Here is a 22,620-nt window from a genome sequence, read left to right as displayed (position 1 = left end):
AGATGCTTGTAGATGTGTGTGTTCATTGACAGGAGGTGTCACAGGTTTTGTTTCCTGGGCTCTGTGGGGTCAAACAGGGAGCGCTGTGTTAACAATGTGTCTATTAGTGTGCAACCAGGCAGTGATTAGCTCCAAACAAACACACAGCAACTGAACTGAAACACACAACATCCATATATTTCATTCAGCCGCCAATTTACTCGCCTATACCAACGCTCCCACTGCTTATGGAATTTATCACCTTCAGGGCTAAAATCCAGGTTATTTGATCCCTCTTTCAGTAGTTATGTTGCCTTAAAATAAATACAGGATTAGGCTTTGCTTAAGTAGATTTGTTTTTTTTAGTTCTTCTTATTTATTAATCATGTTTTAGCATCATTGGCTCATAATGTGGGAATATTTTCCTTCATCAGACTTTGGGTGTTTATGGCAGCTTAACTCATATAAACAGAAATGGACAACAGGCCAGGTGGGACACGTTTTCTAAACCTGGTTTGAATTATTTTGAGTCCTTTATTTCTGCATCAGCATTAAAATTTCTTGCATTTAAAAAAAATGTGTCCATATTCTGTGGACTGGTTCGATGCAGGAAAGTAAGGTTTGAAGTAATTCTGAGCATTTTAGCCTTTTGTAATCATTTTTCAATAAGTGTGAAAATAGCATTTAAACTATTACTGGCTGTAAATACAAACAGAAACTTTCAAAGTCTACAAATTTTTTTCCTTTCTTGTGGCTCTATGACTTTTTCAAACTTAAATTTACAGCAAAAGAAGAAGAAGAAAGTGTTACAACCTCAGAGATACATTAGCTCATGCCCAACTATCTGGTGTTGTTCAAACATTTTTTGGCTCCAGCCTCTGATTTATGACACTTTTTTATCAGTTTTCCTCATCATATAAATCTCTTGAGCCTCTTTGAGACATGCAGTTGTGAATTTTGAGGAGCACTGCTGCTGGAATTTCCCAGGTTTGCTTCTCATACATTTGAAGTGACAAAAAAAGCTGCGAGTAGGAGGGCGGATGAGGACGCGGTCACACTGGCAAACCGTGCCATGCTTAAGCATGCTTCAGCCCTAAAGCACGTTTCGAATGGCCAGTGTGACCACAACTGTGCTGTGCTTGAGCACGATTCACTTCTCTGCTTTGGCATGCTTCGGAGAGGTTGGCCTCAGCACGGTTTACTTCATGCACGAGCACAAGCACGCAGACAGCGCGCGTGATCCATGACGTATGATCACTGCAAGTGCATGTCTGGACAATCATTTTAAACAAAGCAGGGGTGTTAGAGGGCTGTTTTGGGTGAAAACGACTTACCATAAGTCTAAAGCTGTGTTTACACCAAGCAGACCAGTTCGGTTTGTCTCGGTACAGCGCACTTTTTGCGGTGTTTCCACTGACTCATCCCGGGACAGATCCCCAAAAACCGAGACAAGCCAACCTACTTTTTTGGAACCCTTTCGTATGGGTGTCAGACTGAACCGCTCTGCTCTCAGAAGGTGGAGCTACAATTGTCTGTGTGTTGACTCTGATGAGATTGCGCGTCACGTAAACAGATGCTTCACGATGATGTAGGAGGGTCATGCACGTGTGTGATACCTGCTAAAGTGTTGTTCATATTGGAGTAATGTGACCGCTGGCCGTACTCTCCAGCTGGGGAACAGCCAAGCGGCAACCTCCGGTCTGGGTATATGAGACAGTGCATAAGGGCTAAAATCTGCTGTTTCTCGAGTGTTTGCTTGAGGCTGGCTCTGGAAGTAGCAAAAGTCACATACACACCAAGCCAAAAAAAAGCCATTTTCAAAGCAGAAATTAACCTATTTACAGCCTGGTTCAAAAAACATCTCCTGTCTGAGTCGCTAATTTTACTTCTGGCACTCACTGTACGGGGGGGAATTTATTTCTAACTGCCATTTGGAGGATATTAAGATCGCGAGCTCCCCCAATGAGAGGCAAAGCTGAGGGTCACATGACGGACAGGCACCCTATGGCTGTAGGCAAAGCCCTTGCTTATACCAATATGGCCGCTATAGATGATGTGCTTCATTTTCTGCTTCAGAAACAGACGGGTGACGTCAGCGAGACTACGTCCATGTTTTATACAGTCTATGGGAACAGCGCTAGGGGGGTCAATCGTGCTTAATCAGGGCACGGTTTGGATGGCCAGTATGACCGCACACTCAGAACAAACCCTAGAGTAATGTTTACCTCGTCTGCAATTAAAAAAATATGCAATGATCTCTTCAGAAAAATAATATAATGAAAAAGGAAACCGTAACTCCACTGAGGCGTCAAAAAGAGGATTGTGGCAGGTTGCCTTGTCTTGCACTTTATTTTGATACATCAAAAGACCCGACAGAGATGCTGCATGAACGTCCTGATTGTCACATGTTGTCGGTGTTTGAGTGGTCAAAACTCCCTGCTTTGTTGCAACAAAAGAGGAGAGTGGCAACAGCTACTGTAGAATTAACATGTAGATTGATCTGCTTGGTGTCGCAGCCAGAAACTGTGAAACAGACTGGTCTTGGTCTCCAGTCTGTACTTTAATGCACTGGTTGATTCACAGGCTCCTTTTCTTTTATCTCAATATCTTACTCCTCCTTCTCCTTTCTCTCCATCAAGACCTCGACGCCATCTCCCTCCTGGCTCTGTGTCTCTCTCTATCTCTTCTCTCTTAAGCCTTTCAGGGACCCCAGCCAGCCAGCATGGGGACCCTCATCATGCCCATGTAGGTGCACGCACAAAGACATGAAAGAAGGGGAGAGACTGCAGAAGGGAAGAAAGAAGCAAGCTAGCACGCAAGAAAGAAATTGCAATTCTTTCTTTTCTTTTCTTTCTTTTTTTTTTCTTGAGGACATAAGAAGGAAAGAGAAAGAGGGAAAGAAAGAGCCAGTGTTAGGGGATTAGCAGACCCCGGCCATGTCGCAGAAACCCCTCGCATTTCTGCTTTCTTTGTTTGGAGCTGACCAGAACTTGTTGACAAAGCGCTGCGTGTTTGGGAAGGGGGATAGTAGGGGTCAACTTTACAGGGGGAGTTGGCACAGGAGGTGGGGGTTGACGTGTGTGTGTGTGTTTGTGTGTTTGAGAGGGAGGGAGGGAGGATTGGCGGTGGGGGGGTCATGGCAAGGAGGAGCCCTGGTGTTAGTAATTAGTGGTGTTTCAGCTCCAAGGCTTCTTTGGTGGTCTCATTCTCTCTCCTCCTCTCTAATGTTACAAAACTTTGAATCTTGTAATCTCCCATCACCAGCTACCACCACCGCCACCTCCTAGGTAGTCACTTCCACACTCACATGCACACACACACACACACACACACACACTCCTTCCTCCCTCTCCCTGCAGGCCTAACCACCTGAATAGAATGAGCCAACACAAACCTGTCTGTGTGTGAGGCGCTGAGGGCCAAGTGTGTGTGCGTCACTGCCCGGGCAAGACCAACATGTGTTCTCCACCGGGCTCCCCGAGCTACTGAAACACACGCTGTCCTACCCACACACACACACACGTCCTCCACGGTCAGCCGACACAGCACACACTGTCTGTGTCAAGACTGTCTGTGTCTTCCCTCCAAGAATTTTATGGTGATGGTTTGGACGAATGTGAGCGTGCTCGGTGGGTTGGCACTGCTGGCTCAGGTGTAGCACAGCCAACAATGTTTTAATACACACACACACTCACACTCATACACAGAAAAAAAACAGCTTGGATGGCTGCTGTTCTTTAATATAAATGCTAATGTTGTGTCATTAAGTCCGGTTGATTTGATATGTTCGAGCCGTCGGAGCAGGTGGAAGGATTCCTGACGGGCTGAATGTTGCTTCTGTCAGAGGAGCCTCCAGTACGGCCCCGAGCTTTACAGCCAGCAGTGGAAAGAAAGCTGTGGCTGCACTGGGCAGCTCCCAGTATGAGTGTGTACAGAAGCTACGAGCTCGAAAACAAAATGTGAACCATAAACATGTTTTGAATCTCCAGCAGGGTCAAAGTATAAACAGCGCAGTCGGAAAATCCTGTTTCGACTAAACCGAGCGGATCCCAGCAAAATATTACTCTTTAATTACTGTGGAGTTTATAAAGTATCAGTCGGTGCAGAAATGAGCCACTGGCTCACCATTTTTAGGAATTTATGAAGCAGCTCAGTGTTTTTGGAGTTTGTGTACGGCTGTGAAGGTTTTTTGATTGAATAATCAGATGGATTTTTTACTCTCTGTGCCATGAAGCTCAATCAACACATCAAGAGAAAGTTTTAAAAAAGAAATTTAAATAAAGGCAGAAAAGGCAAGGTGTATTAGACCTTTAGATGTGCATGTATTTGAATTATCACAGCCAATTAATGACCTCGATGTGGACATGAGTGATTTTCCTTTTGTGAGAGTGAAAGAAGTTTTTAGTGACCCAAAGGGCTGAAAGTGAGAGCCATTTAACAGAAGAGGGGAACATCTCAGGTACGCAGATAGGACTTAAATGAAAAGCCAGATTTGTCCGAGGCTCCGTGGGGAGTGTTTAACAAGGTTAAGGTTTGGAGCCACTTCTGTAGAAAGACGATAAAAACCAATGTGATTAATGTTATTTGTTTGTGTGGTTTCCAGGTGTAATATCCAGGGCAGCGTGATCTGCAGTAATGCTGTCATCGGACGAGGAGCAGACCTCAAATATTGCCTGGTGGGGAACGGACAAAGGATTGAACCAGAGGGTGAGTTCTACCGACAGAAACACACACACACTCACACAATATGTTTTATTCTTAGCGTTTTTGAAGATTATACTTTCTTTAGGATCCTATTGTGAAAATGTCTCAAAACCAAATAGCTAAAAGTGAAACCTAAAGTGTGTTTGAAGCTTTTAAATGTAGGAAAACAAACTAAGGTTGATCCATATATTATCTGTAAAAAAGGTGAACTCATCAAAGATCCGACAAAATAACAACTTATACAATATGTCTTTATGAATAATACTGAAGCACTTCCCCATGGCTGACTCATATAAGGTGTAGTGTGTATCTGCTTGAGTGTGTATGTGTGCCTGTGTATGCGCGTGGTATCTGTTCGTCAGTGCCAAGAGTTTAAGCCAACCAGGAAAGTTTCTTAAATCTGAAGTTTGTGTGATAGAGAGATTTGTCAGAGTTTCTTTTTTTTTATTTTCCTTAATCCTCTTGTCCCCAAAGCTTGTGCTCTATGTGTGTGTGTGTGTGTGTGTGTGTGTGTGTGTGTGTGTGTGTGTGTGTGTGTGTGTGTCACATTGATGGAGAGGTTAGAGAGCAGGGCCAGAACAGGACCACCCGGAATTCAACAGCAGCAGCCTGCAGCCACAACCAGCACTCACACACACACACACACACACACACACATACACACACACACACACACACACACACACACACACACACACACACACACACACACACACACACACTCACAGAAACATGTATAGAGAAAGAACGAGCCCTGCTACCAGGCTGAGCAGCCTAATTGAGTGAACAACGGGGTGCTCTAAGTAACAGCAGTGTGAATTTGAGCTAAAAGCTCTAAAAGTGTCCGAAGCTTTGAGGCTTTTTGGAACATCAATTGAGCGATCTGTGCGACAAAACTGATCTGGCTTCAGATGTTTTATGACAAAAGTTTTCTGACTGTGCCGCCATTGTTTTGTTGTTGAAGACTGGAAACTTGGAGCTGCATAATGGTTTGCGTGCACTGTAAAGCCAAAGTTCAGACACACCAACACAAAGTTCAGACTAATGTGTCTCTGATGGAGAGAAAATCTCTGGTTCTTTCTCGCAGATATTTTTCTAGCCTGTCTTTATCTTGAATACCATTATCATTTGATAAAGGCAGTACTGTCTCTTTAAGACACATTATTAAAGGTTCTTCTATAGAGAAGTAAGGACTTAGAAAGTGTCACATTACTTCCTGTTGTCAGTTTGAATACAGACAACATGCTCCTACATGACTGCTGAATAATGAGTTCCTGACATTTTTATACTTATGGTGGTTTTTACCAATTCATCCTTGGTCGAATTCAAAGTATCCAAGACAACCCTTTAATGTTTCACTTTTCTGCTTTTTTAATCAATTGTTTTTCATGATCTTGATAAGCTTGTTTGAAACAGAAGCTGAGAGTCAACAAAAGCTTTTTAATTACAGGGTGTCCGCGTGGTCTTAAAAAGTATTAAAAGTTGATAAATCAATTTTGAGAAAATTAAGGGCCTTAAAAAGTATTAAAAAGTCTCAATTGTGGTTTTATGAAGTGTTAAGTTTCATAGGTATTCAAGCTTTGACCCAAAAAATATCCATGAATATTTATTTTCCTCCTTGCAGCTGTCCCCTGATTGGGACATTAAATATTCAGCCGATAAAGTTCTAAAATAGAAAAGAATAGAGTTACTTTATTGATCTCAAACCGGAAAATTGTTGTGTTAACAGCAGAAATCGATGGAGTCAATAGAAAAATACAAAAAAAAATATAAAATAAAAAAATACATAAAGACTCTAGTTACAATAAAATACAACAATAAGGATTGTGAGCAGTATAAACACCAGCTATAAATTAACGTCATTTCTAGTTCTATAAAGAGAAATTAAATACAACATTAAAGCAAATTGCACTATCTCCGGCACGTGTCCTAAATTTTAAAAATGTTTAAAAAATTTCTCATTTTCTTCAGCAAGTTGGCCTCGAATAACTGCTGTTTCTTGTTCTGGGAGTGTGGATAAACCTGCCTTTAGTTTCATTTGTTCTTTCAAGCTTTATTCCTCCTCAGCTTACATCATTTTCTGTAAAATGTAACTGAAAGTTCCGATAAAGTCTTCAAACTTTTTTAAAGGTTTTTGAAAAAGTCTTAAAAAGGTATTGAAATCAACCTCAGGATTTTAGCAAATACCCTGAATTAACATGTTGATATCTGTTAATGAGAGAAAAAAACAAGTAGTCCTCTGTTATCTACTTAAAAACATGCCTCAACAGTTTGTGCTGAAACCCTCAGATTAAACTGATTTATTTATCCTATCGCACTAATTACAAAGCTTCCTTTAGAGGGTAAGACAGCACGGTATTGTCTCTTGCCACCAATCTAGCTGTTTAACCTTAGGCTGCTAAAGACATTACACACCCACTCTACTGCTGAGCCTGTTAGCAGCTAAGGACCACCCTGCCAGTTAGCCACACACACTCACACTCACACACACAGAGCCATATAGACGCATGTCTGTCAGGTGTTCATATTCAAAAGATATACAATAGATCCAAATATGCCCAGTTTCTAACCCTCTTCCACATTAAGAAGACATTATATTCTTTTCAAATACTGCACCCTCTTCACTGACCGCCATCTTTGTTTCAGTAGAGCTCAACCCCATCATGTTCATGAACTGCTTTTTTCTCCATAAAGATGCAAATTTAAATATGAGGCATAGAACATTCAAGCACTCAGTAAGTCCCTGATGAATCAACAGGCCCAAACCAGAAACCAGTCCTTCCCTTCGCTCCCATCCCTCCCTCTCCTGCGATCCCATGCTCCATTTGTGCTCCCTTCCACACAGCAGAGCATAAACTCGTTTTGAGCAACAGATTCCTTCACACCAAAACCTGTCTGTGTGGACGGAACATTTCTCGCTGCCACCGTTTGCTTTGGATCGACATAGATGCTCGCAGATGGAGGGCTGGAGGGAACGGTGGGATGTGGGGATGTAGGGAGGAGCAGCAGCAGCAGCTCTCCTCCTGCTGAACCAGCTTTGGGTTGAGGGAGAAGCTGGCAGTCTGGTCTGTGGCAGCCAGGGCCACCAAAGATATCACACACTAATTACTAATACCTGCACTGCACAGAGAATATTTATGTTGTAGCTGATTTACTACTCATCTCTCATCACATTTAACCCTAACCTGTCAGGCAGACATTGTCGTCCTCCATTCAGTCATGACCTAAGAAAGCAGTACTCAGGAAAAACTTTTTTTGTATTCTATTAAAAAAAGGCATCAGAGCTTCAAAATTTTGCATCTATGATAGATAAGACAGGAAATAGTGTGTGGAAAATTCTTCTTGATGATGTATTCAAGTAAAACAACAGGCACATGTGTCAAAAACAGGCGTCAAATGCCAGAAACAGCCTCATCTTAAAAGATAACTTCTGTAGCATCCTCTCTCTGAACACTTGACGGGATAAAACCCAATAGGCTGCATTTCTCTGACTGTCCACTAGAGGCTGGCTCCAAAAGTCTTTTGTTGAAGTACAAAATCAAACGTGAACAGCCTGCCTGAAAGTTAATTTTTGGTCCCCAGCTCATCGATTTATTTGTTCACTGTGTAGTAGGGTTGGATCTGAATGTGACACATCTGATATGAATTTATTAAGATGAAAAGTTATGAATCAATTTACTAATTTGAGGGCTCAGCTCACAGACAGGTGGGCGTGCTCTTACTGTTTCCACATTGAGTCAGAATTTCTAAAAATGGCTCCCACCATCACTGGGCTTCACAATATTCATTTACATACACTGCATCCATGTTTTATGCGCTATATGGATAAAACCAATGCACCGTCTCTGAATCATGAAACTCATATTTAACACCGACAGCAGTTTCTGAAACACAGATGAGGGTCTCAACGATTGGAAACAGAAACACAGAAGTCATTGTCATGATGTTTGAGACAGGGTGAGATCTGTGTCACCTCAAACAGCTGCTAAACTAAGATATGATGATGATGATACAGAAGGATTAAAAGATGCTCTTATGACGCAACTCTTCACACACAATGGTGCAACATTTTATCTGTTTGTGGGATGAGATCCCTTCAAGTGGAAGTGGAAAAATGTTGCATATTTCAGGTGATTGAGGCCAAGTGGAAGAGCAGGTCATCTCTCAGTTGGGTGGTTGGTGGTTCTGTGTGTCAGAGTTCCCCAGGGTTTACAAACTATCAGCATGTTAATGTCATAGACTATATAATTAATGGATGTGGTCTTCCAGACGTCACCTGTCTGTTTCTGAAACAGATTTTTGAAGCAATTTGGCTATCACGGTCATATTGGAAGTGATGGGGGCTTGGAGGGCACCCATCAGTCACGTGAGCTGTGCTCTGCCTCTGATTGGGCAATCTGGCAATCTTAGGGGCCGTTTACACGACACCAGTTTTAGAGTGAAACACAAAAGTTTTGTTGCGTTTCAGCCTCGGATTTACACGGAAATGACGTTATAGCTGACCTTAAAACGCAAACTTTTGAAAACGGCCTCCAGAGTAAGATTTTTCTGAAACGCTGCCGCCACTGTTGCCGTGTAAACAGTAAGCCGCGGTTTTCAGTGAAACCGCTTACGTCACACTCCAATCCGCTGGAGTGCATACAACAGTCCAACAGTACTGTTGCTACGATTGTCGCGGACTACTGTGTTGTGCTAGTGCTGCTCAATCTGCTGACCATCTTTCAACAAAACGTGCATCTGTTGCTCCACTTCTGCTCTTAGTTTTTACCAAAACACCAGATGATCGGCTCAACTCTACTTTGGTGGAGATCTACCAAAAGCGGTGTCCAGACAAGACAGTTATAGCGCCAACTACAGGGCTGGCGTGCATACTACAGCGTTTCCGTGTAAACGCAGATTTTTTTCACTGTGTTGTAGCGTTTTTAGATGAAACATTGTCGTGTAAACGGAGCCTGAATATCCTCCAGGCTCTAAACGGTTTAATTTCTGCTTTGAAAACAGCTTTGTTTTGGCCTGGTGTGTATGTGACTTCTTGTTCTTCTGGAGCCAGCCTGAAACGAACACTTGAGAAACAGCAGATTTTAACACTTCAGCATTGTCTCATAATCTTAGACCAGAGGTTGGGCTTAGTTAATGTGTATCAATGATTAAATCATGGTGTATTCATCATGTGTATGTGAAACAGTAAATTTGACATGAATTGTCACAGGGTCTGCTGACTTGAATAGCACGATGAAAATGGAGTCTGTTTACATTTTATTCATTGAACACACCATCACTGAATTTTCTGTCCTGTTTTTTATTGATTAGAACAGTTTTTCAGTTGTCTGACATGATCAAACCTTCTTTGTTAATAAACCAGAGCTTTTGCTTTATACCACACAAATTAAAATTTGTCTTAACTGTTACAGCTTTCTCTACCTTTGAGAAACAAAAAAAACTTGTAATCTCATGGAAACAAGCTTGAAATTGTCAAACTAACACCTGCCTGGAATGAATAAATTGAATTAAAAGAGTGTCTCTGCTCTTCTCTTTAGCTGAGAGGACTAACGAGGTCATCGTAGGAACGGATCAGCTGATGGAGATCTAGCTCCCATGAGAAGAAACGGCGTCATCTCACCAACCAATCAGAAAGCAGCAACACGCAGAGGATGACCAACTCATTGGCTGACTAACTAACCAGATGCTGCTTGAAGGCTCTCAGCTTTCTTCTCATACGCTTTTTTGTACATTGTGTCCAAATAAAGACAAATGCTTTAACCCACAAATGACTCTCCTGTGTTGTGTTTTATCCCAGAGGTACACGCTAAATGAAACCAGTATCACGTTGGCAGGGATTCACTGACTGTCAGCTGTTGGCTCATCTCTGTAATAGTTTCCCCACACTTGTTATCATCTGATCATGACTGACACCTAATAGCAGGTCTCAGTTACTCCATCTCTCCTGTTTGAGTGGGAGGAGCACGGAGTCGTACACATCCGATTGTGCACGTCTGTTTACACGTGCACATTGTGCAGCTGTGAGGACCAGAGATGGAGAAAAAAAGCAGTGGGAGGGTTGACCACAATGGCGTGGGGGTTGAGTTTATTTGTACACAAAAATGGTGTATGTGCAGCCTGCGGACCACCCAGCTTGATCTTGTATCAGTTAACACCGACACCCCGCCCTCACACACACTCACACGGCAGAGCAGGAAGCTGACTCGCGCCTGACACTTTTCTCTCCTTTTCCTCCTCTTCTTTCCCTCTCTTCTTCCTTTGCTGTCACAGGATTTATTGCATTCCTTCAGCAGAGCATTTCTTAAATTACAGGTTTGAAGTTCCTGAGTCATGAAGGAAGAGGACGAGGACAGGGATGTGTGTCTGTCTCTGTCTGTGGGGGGGGCTCAGTGTACGTCTGTGATTTAGGGTCCTCTGTTTCCCATTGTGTCTGTGGCCTTGCAGGAGTCATGTAGACTGTCTCGTGTGGCCTGATTATGTGTGTGCCTGTGAGATTATGGTGTCATGTTGTCGGCCTTGTCTTTTATCAGTTGGATGACTATTTCTGTGCTTATTTTTAATGTAAGACAATCATGATGATTTGGCCTTTATTTCTTCAAAAGTTCACCTGAATCATGTACTTTACCACAGTTTTGAAGGCGTGTATCAAGTGAAATGTGAGTTATAAGCTTAAAATTAACTGTAGTTAACAGACATTTAGTGTCATTAAATTTAAAGTATGTATTTTCACTTTGGAGAAAACGTGGGTTTTAGGATAAAAGGATTCTTAAAGCAGATATTTGTAACTTTCCACGTAACTTTCCTTTAAAAGAAAGTTTTTTCTTTTTTTTTTTTCTTTAAAATAGACAAAGAGGCTCCACGTCTTCTACCTTCTTCTGAGCCGCGACATATTGATATCACAAATCAACATCAGTTTACGCATGAGATATTTTCAGCATGTCTGAAACACAATGAAACAGTTTCCTTTACCTATTTTTAAAAATGTTCAGCAAGAAAACTTTTTTTTTCAAGCCAATTTGCAACAGCACATGTATCGAAGGTAAAAAAAAATCATGCATCACTGGTCTCATTCTTAATCAAAATGATGAATTTTCGTACTAAATGATAAAGTTAAGTTTTTACTAAAGCAGGTATTTTTCCAGCTTATATAGTATTCGTTACTTTAAAAAACACAAACTAAAAGCAAAGCATGACTAATTCCATAAAAGGGTTGACAGGGGTGCAGAATTTTCTGGCCAATCACCGATTTTTAAAAAGCCTGACCTGTCAATGCCAATTTGGGTCAATACCAATTTTATTTTATTTTTTTTACATCTGACAGCATGTACCCTCGATGTTCCAATCTTATTCTATTGAGAATCTTTGAACAATACCAGTGAAACAATAAAATCATTATTTCTTAACTTAAACAACCAATAAAGTGTCCTGAGTTTTAGGTCTCCATGCAAAAAGCAACAATGGTTGGCTGTCAGACCTTCCCAGAGGTATATAAGATCAGTTTCATATGTAAGGATGGGCCAATCCCTGATCCCTGATCCCCAAATATTAAGGAAACTGGCACTGAATGACTTGATAAGTGCATGTCTAATTTCTATTAAAAATCAAAAGTCTTATCAGACTCAATGTGAGCCACATTCACATAAAAGTTAATAAAATGTCTTATTTCAAGACATAAAAAGAAAAACAACATTTCATTGCTCGAGGTAAGTAAAAAAAAAAAAAAAACTGCCAAAGGAGTCAGAAAACTTTTTTAGTTCCGTTTCATAAATTAATTAAAAAAATATATTTCAAGGAATTTAACAAGCGATTTTTTTTACCCGTTGACAAACTTTTTAACTCTTTTCAAGCAATTCAGGCATCATTTTTATCATTTAGTTTTTTGGTAAAATATATTTTTCAATATTTGCCAGGATTTCAGTTTTTTGCAGTTTTTAAATTGTCTTAATTTGGACACTGTAAACCATTTTCAGCACATGCAGTATGCTGTGGGATCCTGATAGTAAGGGCTGTATCTGGACTGTGTACTTCATTTCATCATTTATCTTGACTGAACATAAAATCCTGACATCAAGTCATCATCTGAGAAATACTTGATGTTTGAAGTTAACCTGACATAAAAAGGACATTGGATAAGTAACAGGGAAGACTGTAGTCTAGGTCTGATGTGTGACAAAGGTCTTCCTGACTTTGCTCAGGTGCTGGCTTGTCCAGTGAATTCTTCCTGTGTGCCCCAGATTGGAAATGATCAAGGTCTTTTATTTGATATTCCCAATAATAAGGCATCAAACCATAACAGATGAAATGTAGTATGGATTTGGAATACGGCTCAAACCACAACTTTGTAACAAAACTCCTGATAGCTTTTTGACAATAACATATTTAATTGATTTGCTTTTTATTTATGACTTATTGTATAAATTATAAATTTTTGTCAATTTGCAGTCAGAGTAAGTGCAACTCAACAAAACATCTTCACACTCTCCTCTATGAAAACTCTATGAAGCAGCTTTAAATTAAAACCAAAGCCAAACTAGAAACATCCTTTCACCTGATCATCACTTTCTCTACAAGAAGACTTTTTATAAATAGATTTGTGTGACTGAAAGGACAAGCTGCGACAGAGTATTCTTCATACAGTGTTTCCAGTCTCACAGCAGAATGGTCTGTTTGGTGTGTTTACTGCAGATGTGGTTATGATGCAGAATCTGCTTCCTCATATTTTCAGTTTTTTTTATTTTCCAGCGGTTTTAAACATTATGTCCCATTGTGCTCAATAACACTTACAGATCCTTAATTTTTCACCACTTTTCTGTTTTGTTCATTCATTTACAAACAGGACTTCTCTTATTGTTTCATAACCTGGTGATCAGTTTTCTGTGCCTAAAACAGTGGCTCTGTGGGAAGGTGAAACTCTACATCTGGCTCTTTAGTTTTAAGCTAAAAGTGGTGTAAACCTGAGCTGAGGCTGACTGTGTCCATGCTCTTTGTCTCGGCTATGTTAACCTTTTTAGCGCTCTCACACTCTGACCTCTCTTTTCAACCACATGATGAGATCTGGCAGCTGGGTGTGTTTGGGTAAAGGTTTGTATATTTTTACAAAGACCCCTGAGTCCCCTCAACACAACGCCACCATGGCTGCGCCCACCTCCCAGCACATACATGTGTTTGCTGGTGTGAATGTGTGCAGGCTTACCTGTGAGTGTGAGTGAGTGTGTGTGTGTGTGGCTATTGTTAAGCCTCTGTCACACAAACTAATCAATGCTGTCTCACACCCCGCTGAGTGAATGCATGCACGCCTACACAAACGTGCATGTTTGCTTTGCAGATGTGTGGATCAGATGTCGAGACACGGATCATGTATCAGTCCGTCTGTCTGTCGCTCCTCGGTGATGTAGTCCTGCAAGACTTTGAGACAGTCCTGAAAAAGATTTCATCTCTTCATGAACAAATCTGTCTAACCGAGCACAGAGAAGTGATCTGTGAGATAAAACATTTCACGCTCAGATTATCATCAGTTCACCGTGTTGCTGGCTCCACCACAAAACTTTTTTTTGATCAAGGATTAAATGTAGCAACAAAAGATAATGATACCCTCACAAATCTGTCGTGAGTTTTCAAATTGGCGTCTTCCCACAGCGTCAGAGCACATTGCTTCTTCATCTCTGTGGTGTGTTTGTGCTGAAGTCTTGTGTGCAGTTCCCTTTTGTCTATGTGCAGAGTGAATTATGAAGACATCACTTATTTCGAACATTAATTTCCTAAAAGTTGACAGAGCATTGGGGATTGAGCGGCTTGTTCACATCAGCGTTTTTTTTTTTTCCAGTCTGGGAAGGGACCCAAAACAGATTGGGAGAAATTCAAGTGGCTGTTGAGTTTTGATGCTTTCCGTCAAGATAAACATTTAATATGACACTTGTGGATATTTTATCTTGATATCGTCTGGATGATTGTTTGGTCGTGAAAGCTCAGATTTCCCAAAACTACAAGTTTATTTTCACACTGATCACAAACATGTTACTGATGTTGTCGTGCTTTGAAGATAATTTATACAGCTTCTACAAACTAAATGAATCAGGGGTGAATGCTGTGAAGTTTCTGTAAGCAGCACCAAGGTACGGAGGAAATACACATTCAGGACTTTGTTCAAAGACAAAAATGTCTTTTTGGCGACAAGTATTTCCAGAACTCCCGGAGGTTGTGATAAAAAGAGTCCAAAGTAAAGTCTGTAAAGTCTTAACTGATAAATGAAGAGAGAAGTGGACCGTCAATAATGAAGTTTTTTAAAAAAGCGGTGGTTTCATAAACTTGATCTGTACCGTAGAGCAAACATCAGCGTGTTGAACACTGCCTTCTCATTTTTAGTAGAAATCTTAAACCTTGCTCCTGTAAGTTGTCAGCTGTATGTTCAACATTTACCCCATTTATGTCCAGTGTTTTTCAGAGTTGTAAGGCCTATAATTTTATCAGCTGAGTCCCTCTGAATTATGTATTTATTTTTTCCATTTGGTACTTTGTTTTGAGAAAATTAGCATTTTTATGACTGGCAACAATTGTTGCTGGTGGTCACCCAGCTTGTCACTGAGTCACCTAATAATTATATGGAAATAATAATCATTACAACTAGAAAATCACTCAGAGAGCGCAGACCTCCGCCAAGCATATTGTGATTGTCACCAACTCTTTAGTCCTACTTTAATGTTATACTCCCTTTCAGCAGGCTGTCTGCTACAATTTGGTGTTAGTTGCAGGTTTGTACAATAATTTGTTACCTGACAGTGTTGGAAATTATCTTGACCCAGTGCATATTTCATATTCTGGATCTTAGTATCCAGTATATTGCCAGGATCTGGATCGTACTTTTACATCTGTCAGAAATTATAGTGACCTTGTCTTGTATTGTTTTGCAAAGCAATCCGACCATTTATGGTGGAGTTACATACACATGTGGTGAAAACAGTCCTATCTCACAATGTTAAAGAATACTTTAAAAAAGTCCTGGAACCAGACGGTGATCCGGATCACCTTCAAAGTTGTATCACTTTTTCCTTATTCCATTTTGAACATTTCTTGAAAATGTCATCTACTTGTTACGTTATGTTGTTCACAGAAAAACAAACGCTCCCAAGAACATAACCTACTTGGCGAAGGAGATAACAATAAAAGTTAAAACAAAATAATAATATAATCATGATAAATAAAAAAGGTGGTATGTGTGTGGGGAATGGGGGTGGTAGGTATGGGCATTGGCTATGGTAATTCCTTTTTAATCAAGAAAATTGCAACTAATAAGTAAATTATGAGCAATCCTGCAGGCAGTGTTTTCCTTTAAGTAGCAACTAGCTATATGCCCACCGGCAACTTTTGCTACTCACAGGAAAAAACCCATGAGCAAAAAAAAACATTTATCCCCGGTACATTTTTTTTTTGTAGGGGTCTGGGAGGGTTACTCTAGGGACTTGAAAGATTAAATAATTATAAATATGTTTGGGAGGAAAATCATAAGACATTTCTGGAAAAAAAATTGCCTCTTTCCAGGACAATTTGCATCTGCCATGTCTTCTACTGGAAGGAGCAGGAAGCAGATGATGTCATGTGAGAGGAACAACTTGGAAACTTTTTTTACAAACCAAAATCTTTGTCAAAGTTATCCACTAGCACAATGGTTTCCCAAGTGGGGGCTGTGGCCCCCTGGGGCCCTCCAGGAGGGGGGGCTCAAAAAATTGGAGAAGTGAAAAAATAGAATCTATTGAAGATAAATAAATAAATTACAATTTGTCCAAAACAAGAAATGTGTTAAGTGCTGTTATCACCAGATTCCCAAGTTTCCGATTGTACCTAACCACACCTCGTGTGACAGCTGCAACTACAGCATGTTGATGTCATGATCCGTGGTTTCGATATGGTGGTTTAAGCCTGTTAACAAAGCGATCTAAAAAACTGAACTCAACTTTGAGGCTCTTCCCCTGTTTGCTGACTACATGTAAGATAGGAGTATCCCACCTGAGCTGACAGAGCACTTCTCCCCTTTTGTAACATTCTACTTGTGTTAGTCTGGCTTTTGTCTGTTAATAATTTTCTGTTCTAAACAAATGTAGTGATTATTGAAAAGTGAATAAAAGTTAGAAAAAACATTCTTAAAGTTGACATTTCATTACGTATTTTAAAGCATAGTCCGTTGGTTTCCAAAGGGGTCCCTCGTAAGAAGCAAATGCTGTTTGGGGGCTTTGGTATGGTAAAGGTTGGGACCCCTGTACCAGCATTTAAGTGGAAAATGTTGTACGAGTAACGTTGAGATTTTTTTATTGTGAGTAGAAAATGACAGTGATACACTTTGGCAAAACGGGTTAAAAATGAGTAATTTGTTGACGTTCCAAGGATAAAGAATACGTCATGAAATCTGTGCTCACAACCGTACACTGAACATCAATGATTTTCCCGGTCGTTGAAGCAGCAAGCCACAAAAATGTGGCGTCTTGGGTTCAACTCAGTGTAAACATCATATAGCTTCAAGCCATAACTGAAACATAACAAGGATGTTAATTTTCAGGGAATTAAAAGTTTTTTTTGAAGATGCTGAGTGATTTCACAGACGCCGGCTCTGTGAAGACATGACGGCTTCACTCTGACATATCCTGAAGGGGGTCAGACATAAAACTTCTGACAGTCCTATGTGGATGTGAGGTGGATGATGGAGACAAATGTGTGATAGGTGTGGTTGGTGTAGCTCTGGGTTATTTTTTTTTCTGAGGATGGGGTTGGGGGGGTGGGGGGGTGTAGAGTAGCTGGGTGGCTTCATGGCTTGAGGGCTGATCGTGGGTGAGCTACAGAAGGAGAGAGGGAGAGAGGCCACCCAAGTGGCAGTCAGTCAGAAACCTGCGTGTGTGTGTGAGTGTGTGTGTGTGTGTGTTTGCTGCTGACCCCTGCACATTAGCACAACACTTCCTCAATTTGTCTTCTGTGTTCTCCGGCCACAAATGAATTTCCTCCCTCCCTCTTTTTTTTTTCCACACATTACCTTTCAAGATGCTACCCCCACCCCCAACACACACACTCACACACACACAGCACCCCATCTCCAACTTAAACACGTGAATACATACACACACAAACAGTCTTTTTCACAAGCTTTAGAGATACAACAGTTGCTTATGTTGCCGAGCCAACAAAAAGACACAGATCTCGTGTGTGGGATAACAACCTCGGAGACACACAAAAACACACACTGAGCCAGATACCCTTGTCTGTCACTTTGGAGGCCCCGGCTAATTAACTAAACATTGACTGGGTGGTTGATGGGATCACACCTTAAACTGCTTTTGCAATGAAATCGCAGGAAGAAGTAAAAAGCTGACCTGCATTACGCCCTGCAGTGACCTTACCAGAACAGCAAACAGATCAGATTATAAACCACTAAAAGTCAAAGCCACACTTCTGTACAAATGTTTTTAATTTAGATTTCTTAATCAATAAAAAAGTGTTAAGATAAGAGCTTTTCAGAAAAGTTTATTGCAGTGTTTCATACTTTGATGAGCTAACACACGCGGTCGTGAAGCTCTGTGTTACTCTCAGAGCCTCAGGTCTGAGTTTGCCTTACCACCTGCTAGCTGCGTCTGACAATACCACTGTTACAAGCATACAAACAAAGACTTAAAGAAAAGTGTGTTTCTCTGTCTCTCCCTGTGTTTTGTGTGTTTTTCCCCCAAAAAGGCAACCATTCATTACGATGACAAAGGGCTAAAGAAATGCATTATCATAATTAATCTTGTGTGAGTCTGTGGGTGGCAGCTTCAGCGCTGTGTGGAGACTGACAGAGGAGCTCAATGCACAGTGTCACCCTGCTACCAGGGAACTTTTGGCCTCTTCTTCTTTTTTTTTTTATATCTGATGAATTCTGATAAACTGACAGAGACTGAAGACGCTGGATATCATTCAATGGCTTTTTGCCAATAAATCTGAAGATGGCTGCTGGAACCTAAACTTTTAAATTAAAACACCAAAAAAAGTTGCCCGAGGGTTTTGGTTCATTTAGAGTACACTGTTTATGTTCTCCTATCACCCAATCGCACAACTCTACGTGTTTATCAAACAGCTTTATTTGTCTAGTCCAGCCGCTCATAGCCAAATATTCTGTTTTGTTATCAGAAAAGGTTCTTTGTTCATTTGGATAAGAGTCGACCAGACGTCTGTTTGTGATTTCTTCTCTTTTTTTCCGCTTGCATAATGGAAATTCTGTCTCACATAGATAAGTACACACAGCATAATAAGAGGGTAAAAAAATGATCATCTTACCACCTCAGTCGCCTTCAGATCTCATTGTGATGTTAAATGTGAGCACAGTCTTTGTTGTTCCTCCAAACATGCATCACAAATCATTCATTTACAGTTTCTGGTACATTCTGAAGCCTCGTCAGTTTTCTGTAGAAGAAAAAGTAAGACCTCATCAAAAATGTGTTTTATTTCTTTGATCATTTCCATAAAGTGATCCATTCAGACAGTCATGGAAAAAGTAGAAAGGTATACTTATCTTTCACCTTGTGATTTTGACCCGCTGCAAAGCAAAGTCAAACATGTTTCTGTAATTATGCGTTTCAACCGTTTAGCTCTACCTTACGGTGGCCGGTGGGTGTCAGACGATTTGCAAAAGCTACGACAAGAATACAAGAGCAAAAACACAAATGCAAACATCACAACACAATGGAAGTTAAGAGGAAAGTTACCCCAATGGACTCAGAGAAGTTGTGAAAGTAAGTCAATTATTTTATTTTTTAGCTTCATCTGTGATAAATTAAGCTTCCTAGTGGTCTCACCTTGTAATATCCTTTATAGAAGTTATATTTTTCTATTTACCGGAAAAATATGTCATCTTTTTCTCAGCTTTAAGAATTAATACAATAAGCATTAAAGCTATATTCATCATAACTGAAGTTAAAAAAGAAAACAATAATTTACTTACCTACACATCTTTTGTGTTCGTTAGGATAAATGTCTTCTTAACTTCTGCTTCCTGCATTCGTATTGTTACGTTTGCAAATCAGTCAACACCTACCGGCCACCGTACTTCCTTGTAAATTCTTATGATGCAAGGCAAACAAATGATAAGCGCAGAAGATGGAAGATAAAGGCCTTAAGATGAGCAACACTTTGGACATTTCTGCAATTCCAAGGTAAAAGGTTTTCTTTATTTATTTATTTATTTATTTATTTATTTCTTGAAGACAGGCCTGTTTTAATCAGGGTGGTTGATTGCTTCATTTATATTAAAAAAATCACTTAAGTGGTAAGTTCTGATTTTTGTTTAATGAAAACCCAAATTGTCGGAGTGCTGGGTAAAATGTTGGTTGAAACAATCTGATGGTTTACAAATCACTTTAGATCCAGTATTTGATTCAAAAAATCGCTAACGTTGCTGATTTGAAATGTGATATTTTAACTCAGTGTGTTTAGCAGGTGTTTAATTCACAGAGGCTCCCATCCTTATTGCACTTGTTGCAGCATGGTATGGTGCACATCATGCCCCCATAGTCCCTGCTTCTCTTGAGCTCTAAACACTGAGATGGGAGCATGTTTTTTTATTACTTCACCATTGTGTTGCGTCATTTCTTGTAACTACAACTTTACTCTGTGGATGTTTGAAAGTCTAGGAAACCACTTTCTTGCGTTTTGAAGATCAAATTTCAGCAACTGATTTCAGTTCAGGATTGCCTTTGTTGGTTTTATATTTCATGATGACCCTGTGTTTTTTTAAAAGGTGTTTAAGAAGTCATGACCTCGCATAACCAGGCTCTTCTTTAATTGAGCCCCGCTGTTGTTGCAGAATGTGGTTTGGCATTGTGCTACTAAGAAACGCAAGGTGGCCCCTGAAAAAGGCATTGTCTGGCTAGCAGGATCAGAATCAGACTCAGGGATACTTTATTAAATACTAAGGGGAAACTGCTTTTTAGTTACAGCTACTCCCTTCAAAAAGTGTTAAAAATAGAAAGTATGAAACATGAAATTATAAAATACAAGAAATTACAAATTGAAAGCATAAGTATAACCTGAAATTTAATATAACGACAAATTATAAGTATGGGCATTTGTTAAGAATATGGTACCAAAAATAGGGACATATGTTATGAATTATTGCACATATACTTTAAATATTTATATTGCACAGAATGTATTATTGCACCTAATACTTGACTGCTCAAACCAGTAAGTCCAGAGTTGAACCTAAGAGATACTCAGAGTGAGGAGTTGTGAGGAGTTTGAAAGTGAACTTGAAAAAGTCTCTAGATATCTGCCTGATTGTAATCCACACTTTAAAATGAGATTATCACCGCCAATGTTGCTGATTACAGGTTATTTTAAGTTGCTACTTCTTAGCTTCCCGATCGGGTAGACCAGTACCAGATCAATTTACAGCAAATCTAGGTCTCTATGACAACACCAGCTGACAAAGTTTAGTAGTGAGAAGAGGAATCTGTGTTTTTCTTTGCTAAAACAATTTCTGTGATTAATTTTGTATTGATGGTGGACACTGGAGCCCAACTGTCAGACAGAAAAAGGACAGAAGAGCAGAAGAAAGATAAACAGGAGAGAGATAGAGCACGAGCTAAAGGCTAGCACAGAGGCTAAACTGTTTGTGCTAATTTCTATTCCAACCCACAGTCAGCAGTTACTCTGCAGTGGTCTGTTCAAACTTGAGAGTCTATCAATAAAATGAAGAGTGAGGTTACGTTAGCTCTGTTTGGTAGATGACTGGCAGGACAGAACCAGGATTCATTAACATTACACATCACAGATATGTCTTAAAGCACCGGACTGCTAGCTGCGCTAAATATAAATGGCTACTAAACTTCACACAAACTGACAGTGTTTACTTGTTGTCACGTTAGCCTACAGATACATCAGAGCACTGGGCTGCCGATAGCACTACATATAGCTGGCTGCTACAACGACTCAAACTGTAGCTCTACGTAACTGTACGGATAAATACCTTACCTCAGCGCATTGTATCCAGTAAAAAGTTTTCTTGAACACAGAAAATTTGTTTTGATCTGATCTCCATTTAATCCCAATACAAACTCACGCCTCACTAAAAGTAATTTACAACAGTGTGCGAAGACACCTGGCCACAAGGTGACTGCAATCAAAACAGATCCTCCTCATAGCATCTTTAAATGTTTCAGCATTAATTGTGCCCCTATTGATGTGTAAGCCAGCCATGTCATGTGCATTTGTACGTCCTCACACCATCATGGAAGTGGACTTTTAAACTGTGCGCTGAAAAGAAGCCTGCTCTTACACGCAGATCACAGCATACATTTCCAAAAAAGTCTGATTTGTTTATCAGACCACTGTTTTTCACTTGGCTAGGGTTCTCACTTTTTTTTGGAGTTGGGTCTGTCAGTGATCCCGTTTTTCATGCAGAATTCACCTTTAAACTCAAAAGAAAGAGTCGAATCATTCTTTGAGTTGGTGTCCTTATAATATCCCGATGATACTCTAGTGGAATAATCTTCCAACCTCCCAAAAACAGCAAAGCTTTTGTTTGGTGTTTCTGTCCTTTTCTTTGTGCAAACTTCCTCAATGTTACTCAGATTTACGGCTGTGATATTAATCTCAACATGTCTTTGCCTTAAACTTTACCTCAGCTGAACCCTTTTCCCCTAAATAATGCAATCAGATAATGAAATTACTTTACGTATATGTGTACAGAACCTTTATTGTTCTAGTCATTTATCTACATCTTTTTCATTCCCCTGAGATAAAAAAAAAGGAGAGAGAAGAAGATGAAGAAAAAGAAAGAGGAAGAAGAAAAAGAAAGAGGAGAAGTCGTGGTGAGTGGTCTCTCAGCCTCTCTCTTTGATAAATAAACACTCTCTGGGCCTGAACCCTGGGTGTCTCGGCTGCTGTGTGACGGCTGAGTGCAGAGCGGTTCCGTGGCTCTGCCGA

At 40.2% G+C, this 22,620-nt stretch overlaps 1 protein-coding gene across 1 annotated transcript in view; it reads left to right on the top strand.

Annotated features, from left to right (window-relative positions):
* Positions 1-10,443, top strand: part of eif2b3 (eukaryotic translation initiation factor 2B, subunit 3 gamma) — a 47,976-nt gene extending 37,533 nt beyond the window's left edge. Inside the window, exons 11-12 of the mRNA XM_074688760.1 lie at positions 4,583-4,686; positions 10,221-10,443. Coding sequence (XP_074544861.1) covers positions 4,583-4,686; positions 10,221-10,273 — 157 coding nt within the window. The 3' untranslated portion in view covers positions 10,274-10,443. The remainder of the gene's footprint in view (positions 1-4,582; positions 4,687-10,220) is intronic.
* Positions 10,444-22,620: the final 12,177 nt, after the last annotated feature.

The sequence above is a fragment of the Halichoeres trimaculatus genome, unplaced genomic scaffold, assembly GCF_033239565.1.
Source record: "Halichoeres trimaculatus isolate MK-OKI-2021-1 unplaced genomic scaffold, fHalTri1.1 fHalTri1_scaffold_15, whole genome shotgun sequence".
In the NCBI taxonomy this organism is placed as follows: Eukaryota; Metazoa; Chordata; class Actinopteri; order Labriformes; family Labridae; genus Halichoeres; species Halichoeres trimaculatus.
This window is presented reverse-complemented; position numbering and strand designations above follow the sequence as displayed.